This window comes from Agelaius phoeniceus, chromosome 21 (assembly GCF_051311805.1).
Source record: "Agelaius phoeniceus isolate bAgePho1 chromosome 21, bAgePho1.hap1, whole genome shotgun sequence".
Classification (NCBI taxonomy): domain Eukaryota; kingdom Metazoa; phylum Chordata; class Aves; order Passeriformes; family Icteridae; genus Agelaius; species Agelaius phoeniceus.
In genome coordinates this window covers 11,140,001-11,147,850 of record NC_135285.1, presented here as the reverse complement: position 1 = coordinate 11,147,850, position 7,850 = coordinate 11,140,001, and the positions used below count along the sequence as shown (strand labels likewise).

The 7,850-nt window shown below is 49.8% G+C and overlaps 1 protein-coding gene across 8 annotated transcripts in view; it reads right to left on the bottom strand.

Annotated features, from left to right (window-relative positions):
• Nucleotides 1–2,157: 2,157 nt before the first annotated feature.
• Nucleotides 2,158–7,850, bottom strand: part of PBX3 (PBX homeobox 3) — a 102,276-nt gene continuing 96,583 nt past the window's right edge. For 5 of the 8 annotated variants that reach the window (XM_054646442.2, XM_077189332.1, XM_054646443.2 and 2 more), the window contains 3 exons: nt 7,320–7,432; nt 6,387–6,476; nt 2,158–3,719 (listed from right to left, as the gene is read on the bottom strand). In XM_054646442.2, the coding sequence (XP_054502417.1) occupies nt 3,627–3,719; nt 6,387–6,476; nt 7,320–7,432 (296 nt within the window). In that variant the 3' untranslated portion in view covers nt 2,158–3,626. Of the gene's footprint in view, nt 3,720–6,336; nt 6,477–7,319; nt 7,433–7,850 lie in introns of all 8 variants that reach the window. The other 3 variants (XM_077189329.1, XR_013184965.1, XM_054646446.2) reach the window with 3 other exon arrangements.

Here is a 7,850-nt window from a genome sequence, read left to right as displayed (position 1 = left end):
CAGCAGGCACAGCCAGGCACAGCCGGGCACAGCAGGCACAGCCAGGCACAGTGGGCACAGCAGGCACAGCGGGAGCTCGCCACCTCTCCACCATCAGCTCTGAGGCTGTGGGGCTGCTCCCACGGCTCAGCAGGTCATAAACCAGAGGCATTGTGTCTCCCCAGCTTCTCGAGGCTCCCTCCTCCTGCAGGACACCCCGGAGCAGCGGCCGGGCCATGGTCCCCACGGTGCCCACAGTGCCCATGGCACAGCAGGTCAGACGGAGCTGGGGCTGGGCCCAGAAGTGGCTGTGGAGCCCTGCCCAGGGAGCAGCGTGGGTCTCTCCTCCAGACACCCTCATGCCTGTCCCAGTGATGGATGCCTTAGTCAGGTACGCGCTGAGCACAGGAGATGGCGATTCCTGGGACCTGCTGCAAATCCTCCTCTTGGTCCTGCTGTGCTCCACACAGGGTCTAGGGCTGGCACCTCCCATGGCTGGTGGGCTCCTGCAGCAGGGTTCTCGTGTGCCCAAAGCTCAAACGTGGGCGCAGGGCATCAGGATGGTGCTGCTCAGGGTGGGAGGGCTGAGGGTCTCCTCCCCTGGTGAGAGCCACTGTTCCTGCGAGGCTCCTTCAGGGTGTAGCTGCCGGGTGAAACACAATATACCATCAGCAGCTTGATCCTAGTACTGGTGCTGGCAGTAAACCTCCCTGATGCGTGATCAGGCCTCAAGGATAAGATGTTTATTATTTGCCGTGGAACCACGTGGCTGCTCTCCAACGTAAGGAAAAGCCAAATTGCACTTGTAATTCAAAGGGACCCAAAGCCTTAATGCTGCAAAGCAGCAGCTAATGATGCCCAGCGGGCGTGGGGCACGCAAGGGCGGCCCAAAGGTTGTTGATGGCCTTCCTATGAACCTCCTCAGTGTGTGACAGGTCCTTGCCTGTGGCCAGCAGAGATGTGATCAAGATGAGGGACGTCTGAGTGTTCATTACGCTGCCTACTACGCCTCCGCTGACACACTTTACATTTAAAATATAAAATACCATTTCCACTGGGCTGTAGCACAAACACTGAGCGAGTGGACTTGGGGAGCTCCATTAGCAAATGCAAATTGTTGGGTGCTTTGTCCTCAGCATGCCGAAGTCTTCGGCAGTCCACAGTCCCCACCTGCCCCAGCTCCCGTTAACTGATAACAAAGGCTTTGCAATGCACGTCTGGCTCTTTACTTGTTTATTTAAGCGCACCACCTGTGGAAGAAGCAGCACTGTTCAATTCCAAACCTGATGGAGGTGAGCCTGCTGTGTGAGCAGAGCAGCAGCAGTCACTGCTGGGTGAGAGTGTGGTGTGCAATGTCACCACGGCCCGGCCCGGGGGAGAGTGGCAGAGCAAAGGTAATTTACAAAACACCCCGGTACAAGAATTGTTGAGAAAAGCTGAACCACAAGCTCACTGAATCATGCAAATAGTTGTTCAGCCCCCAAAGGAACACCTGAAGGCTGGAACAGCCCAAGGGAAGGGAAGGTGATGGCCCAGCAGCTCCTCACCAGCTGCAGCAGGGGCTGGTGCTGGTGAGCCTCCTCCTGCCTAGCTGCACTAACCCGAGTAGTGAGTAGTTATATTTATCAAAGACCATTTGCTGCAAGTGATTAACGTTAATTTGATTTCCTGTGAGTCAATTTCCTTGAGATATGGTAAATAGGCTATTACCTGTTATTGACCTTTACTTTATTAAAAAGACTTAAAATTAGCATTTATATATATACGTCCTTCCAAAAAAGTTTTTTTAATAAAGAAAAATATTTTTATAATCACATTAGACTTGCTAGCTGAGGCTATAGCTCCAAAGTTAATGTTAAATAAAAATGGTAATTAAGAGTGAATATGATGATGGTTTTTAAACTCATCTAAAGGCCTGACCCCTTCCTTTACCTCCACTTGATTTGTGGCTCCCAGGCAGAGCAGGGCAGCAGCGGAGGCAGGCGCTGGCAGGTGGAAGCCTTTGCCCAGGATGTGCCTCTCCCAGGATTTCCAATTCTCTCCTGGCAAGAGGGCACAAGGACCTGCTGGTGTTTATAAAGAGATGCTCAGCTCCTGCTCCGTGCCAGCTCGCTCCTCTGGAGACCGACACATCTCCTCAGGCTGACTTGAACTGAGCAGGAAGAAATTACGTCAACGTTTGATCATGAAAGCAAAAAGTTTATTCATGTTTGAAACTACATATAACTACCACGAGGAAGACTTTTCAATCCAGGGTGTAATCCAGTTAGAAAGTAACACGAAACGGTTTAATACATTAGAATCACTGCCACAAATTATTTTCATGACTCAATCAGTTTCAGAATCGCATACAATACAAAAGAGAGAGAGAAAGGGCCCCTGCAATCCAGGGGGATGTACAGTACTGAATACTGAAGTCTGTATGCATTACAATTAGTTGTTGGTTTTTGCGTGTATTAGTAACAAGATGAAGAACATTCAAAATGCTTCTCAGTATTTACAACAGTTGCACTGTTTTGTGTCCAACCTAAGACCCCATGTTTCCACTTCCGCTTCTTTAGCAGTTGCCAAGGCAACCCTGATTTGTAGGAGATTACAATGTACATTACATTTCGTGGGGAAACAAAGAGTTAATTACAAGATGCAAAAAGATAAGAAAGAGACAAACTACAGCGTGAGTATCGTTCAGAGGTAGTAAGTGAGCACTCTAAGCTACAGAACATGTTGAAAGTCTATTGGTTTGTATGAGTTCGCATGAGGTAATAAAGCTGTGTTTGATTGGTGAGATGTATAAATACTCTTTTGCTACACTATGTACAACACTCCATATCACGGTGCTCTTTCCTTTCCTTTTCCTTTGTTTGTGGTTTGCTGCCAAGCAGAGGCACCAGCCCTTGGCAGGCGTGGGTAGCACCCAGCTCATACTGTAAAACCCCGGGTGGTGGTGTGCACAGAGACCAGCAGCAAGAGTCGGCATCTCCCAAGAGCAACCTGTGTCCGTGTCGGGATTCCGAGGGGAGGCTCGGGCTCCGGGGGGGCTTTAGCAAGAAAAGATGCTCCTGGTTTCCAATCTAATTTGTAAGACAATAGATCTCAACAAAAATGTGACGAATAAGGATTCTTAAACACGACCATTGTTAACCGAAATAACTGAACAGCTCTTTTTATTCCAGCTCTGTGAGAGATATGAAAAGATGAAACACAATCAAAGTCTGTGATTCCTGTCGACTTTCCATGGAAATATGCACACAATTAAATTTGGGTGAGGCGGTTCTTTGTGTCTGCTCTTGCTACTGAGGTTAAGCTTGTCCTGTACTTTTACCCTTAAGGCCAAGTAATTGGCAACTGTTAGACCAACATCATTAAAACTGCTGATAATAAATTATGATAAAATAGTTACAGGGCTATAAACAATGCTAAATCTTGGCCTAATTGGATAAAGTGCTTTTTAACATTGTGTGTTTTAAGTATAAATACAAATGATTATGATACCTTTAAAAAACAGATTTACCAAGTTTTCTAATAAGACAAGGTTTTACAGTAAAGCTGTAGGTGGTTGGCTACAAAAAACTCTTTCCTTTTTCTCCTGCAACTCTGAATGCGCTAATCAAGGCATCTCAGCTCAGGGAAAAAGTGTTGCTAGGAGATTAGTTAGAGGTATCCGAGTGCACACTTCCCGGCCCTTCTGTAGGGGAAGTCACAGAAGATGGAGTGGTTGCGTCCTGCCAGCCTCCATTAGCCTGCAAAGGCAAAAACAAGTCAATTGATACCATTGCGCATATTAATTACACCGCGGGCCGATGGCGGGGCTGCTCGGGGAGGGGACGGTCCCGCACTCTGCGGGGCTGTGCACGGGCAGGGAAAGCAGGAGCCCTTCGGCCAGATGCTGCCTGCAGCCAGGACTGCGGGATTTCTGCAGAGATCATCCCTGTTTTAATGAGGAACATCCCTTCACCGGCGCTTCAGCTTTTTCCCCTGAGAAGACAAGCCTGGGGCGATCCGTGTTTAACCCCCGCGTCTCCCCTCACTTGCCCAGGTTCGGCACGGCCTCTCCCCAGCGGCGGGGCCTCGGCAGAGCTGCCCCAGCCGGTTCCCCGCACATGCCCCCCCAGCTCCGGGTGAGGGCAGGGGGGATCGGCTTTGCAATTACCGCAGCGGCGGCCCCGCTCCGGCCCGCGCCGCGGCCGCGGCCCTCCCGCCTCAGACCTGCCTCAGCACGAGCAGCGCAGGAACAAATTTGCCTTATGTCTCGGCCAATCGAGGCAATTGCTGGAATCAATGTCTGATCGGATTTCGGCTGTGGCAGACAGCTTGTCGCTACATATTTTTATGTCAGTCAAGAAGAGGGAGGCGCGGGGCTCGTGAGTTGGGGGACGCTGAGTGGAAGTGACGGGGAGGCCTCAGCGCAGCGCCCGCGAGAGCGGCCCCGGCCGCGCCGCCGCTGCCCCCGGCCCTGGCAGGGAAAGGTTAGCAGGAAAATGTGCTCCTGGGGCTCGGCCACCCGAACCCTCCGGGCCGGGGACACCGGGGAGACGCGCAGGGCAGCGCCGGTGTGGCGGGGGAGCCGCGGCCGCCGCCCCTCGCACCCCACAGCCGGCCCGGCTCCGCGCTCATCCATCACGGCACGGAGCGCCGGGGGAGAGCAGCCTCCGTAATTATCTCCTCTGCAGATGGAACAGCAAACAGCGCAGCTTCAGCCCGACAAACCCCGGGGTCTGGGCTTTCCCTTCGGTAAAATGAAGGGCAGCACCAACCCGCAGCAGCCAGGCCGCACCCCGGCGACATGCCCGCTGCCCGGACACACCGAGCAGGCACGGACCCTGCTCGCTGCGGCAGCACCGCCAGGTTTTATTTTGTAAAGATACGAGAATCTACTTAGAGAAAGAAAAACTCTTGTGCAGATATGAGTCTAAAGATATTCCATCTGAAGTAAACATCATTCCTCTTTTATCCAAATTTATAAACAACAAATGTACAATATTTTTACTCAGCTTGGCAGCTGGAAGAGAGGTTGTCAGCAAGCATTCTTTTTTTCAAATAAATTAATCCTTACTCTGGTGGTTTGAGATTATGCACTGTATTATACAACAGCGCCTTATCAGGCCTCATCAGTGAAGATGGAATTCATGTCTGTAAAATGCTGCAGGCAATCACAGTTTCATATTTTATCATGTTGATAAGGATATCGCAAATTCTCTGAAGCATTTCAAAACACTTAAATGAAAAAGGAGAAATGCAACTAAAAGGCTTTTTATATGGTTTGTTGTGGGTTATTATGAGTTATTTATAAATCCAAAAAGAAAGATTTGACATTTCAAATGTAAAAGATTTGAGTATTTAATGGTACTTTTTTCCCCTTACAATTGAACATCTTCAATCACATTTTAAATCATTAATATTTACTCTCATGGCAAGTGGCAACTCAAAACGGGGGGAAAACCTCCCCTTCCCTGTGGCTGCAGCAGCTCACCCTGGGTCTCCCCGTTCCCCTTCTCCGTGGGTTTCTGGGGCTGCTCAGCACCCGTGCCCCAATCCACATCAGTTGGGAAGCACTGGGGTAGACCCTGTGAGGGGGAGAGGGTCACTAGACTGGGAATTCTCTAATTTTAGTGTCTATGAGTATGAAGGAAAACAAAGAAAAATCACCTCTCAAGCAAATATGAAACATTAAAAAAAATATATAAAGCACTAATTGTTGCAGCTGTAAGTGTGAGAAAGAAGCTAGGGATGAGGGATGAGGGATGAGGGATGAGCTGTGCCGTGCAGCCTCGCTGCTGCCGCGGGCTGCTCCTTCCCTGCTCCCAGCCCAAGGAAGGAAGGAAGAGCACATCTCCACATTGATTTATCCCGGCGCCGAGCGCAGCCGCGGGCACAGCCCGCCCAGCCCGGGCACTGTCACATCCCATCGCTTACGGCCAGCGGGAGGACATTTAGCACCTATCACCATCAAGCCCATAATCCCTCAATTTACTGGCATCTGTTAGCCAGACTGACTGCTCGCTGCCGTTTGGAGTAACAAGGCCAAAGGTACCTCTCACACACAGGAAAAATGGGCACCCCTGAAATGGCCAAAGGTGCATCAACGTCCCTCAGAGCTGGCACAGGCAGCACAGCACAGCTCCCTGCCTGGCTGCTCAGCCACAGCAGCCTCTCAGAGGCTGTTGCCTTTTAACTCATAAGGCTGAAACAAATAAAAATTCAAACCATTTATAGTCACAGATCTGGAATTTCTTTCTTCTTCCACTAACAAGCCTTACAGCTGCACCAAGGGCTGCTCTGTGGTTCATCCCCAAAGATATGATATTAAACAACACGTTTGCAAGAGCAATTAATACAGGTATTAATGACTGCATTTACCTGCCACTGCGCTTATGGCTCTCCAAACCACTGTTCCCCCGGGTACTCACATTTAAATTATGTGGACTGTACAGTGAATTTCCTCCCAAGCCATCATTGTATCCTCCCGTCTGATTGATAACATGACGCAGGGTATCCACCTTAAAGTGAGGGGAGACAGGATTCATCATTCCAAATCTATTAAAACATCATCACTTACAATAGGCAACATTTTGAATTATGTGAGCCAAAAGGGTTTAGCATCTTCTATGAAAGGCAAATTTATCAATCAAGACTGACTGGCAGAATTTCAACCAATCCGTGCCCGGTAGAGCCCATACATCTCTGCTGCTCTCACCACCAAACACAACTTCCTCCAGCACCGCAGCTCCTGCCCAAGTGTCTGCAGCAAAGTGCTGGGAATGTTCACCCGCCTGTGTGTGCTGGCATGTGTGCAGGAGATGATGGTGTGTACACAGCACAGAAACCATGGAGCCAGCCCTTCTGAGGGGGCTGGAACAGTGACTGGCAGTGAGGTGTATTGTAATCGCTCAGTCAGAGGCGTTCTGACATTTAAGTAAATACAGGAATAGATTAATGAATTAATAAATAAAAGTTTGTCCAATAAATGAAAGAGAGATGGGAGAGTTGTTTTGTTTGTTTTTTTTTTAAAGGGTAGGGGAAGGAGGGAAGAAAGGAAAAACAGAAAGAAAGTGTCACTGGATTTACAGTGTCCATGGAAGTCAGATGCACCCAGTCCCATTCCATGAGCTCAAGCCAGAGCCGAATGCATTCACAAAGCTTAAAATTTCAATCAGAAAAAAATCATTCTTTCCTTAATATTTGTGAAATTCAATGCCGGGGTAAGAATAGGCCACATCCAGAAATATGCAGCCTCCACTCTGCAGCGAGGCCCAGACCAGTTAATAGAGCCAGAGTAAGGTGGAATTTTTAGCCCAAACCCTACCCTGCCAGAAAGGCCCTGCTGGGGGCATTTCTCCTACCTGTGACTGCACATTGGCTCCGACTTGGGACCCCTGGTAAGAATCCCCATTCAGACTCTGCATGTTCATGAACATGTCCCCAGAATTTGGGAGGTTAAAAGAACCAGAAGAACCTGGAAAGGAAAGAGTTAGGTAGCTGAATAACAGAGAGCTGCAAAAACATAACCCCGAGACCTGAGGGCAGGGGAAGGAGAAGCAGCAGGACAGGAGAGGACAGGCAAGGCGCAGTGGAGGGGAAGTTGCTGCCCTGGCGTGGGGTGAGCGTGGCCACCGGACCCCACAGCAGCCACCAGATCCCGGCTCTCAGCCCCAGAGCGCTGTGCTGGGCAAGCCTGGAAGCTCCCTGCAGCCCAGGGCAGCTCTTCCCTCTGGAAGAGCAGCCTGTACAGCAATGTTTCCATGTCAGAGCTGTCCCTCTGTGGATCGCTCCATCATGAGGTGCCATCACCAAACACTCATTTTGAGCCCGTGCTTTGTGTCTCCTGTCTCCTTCCAAAGGAAATGCTTGGCAGTTCCCAATTATGTGGTTTA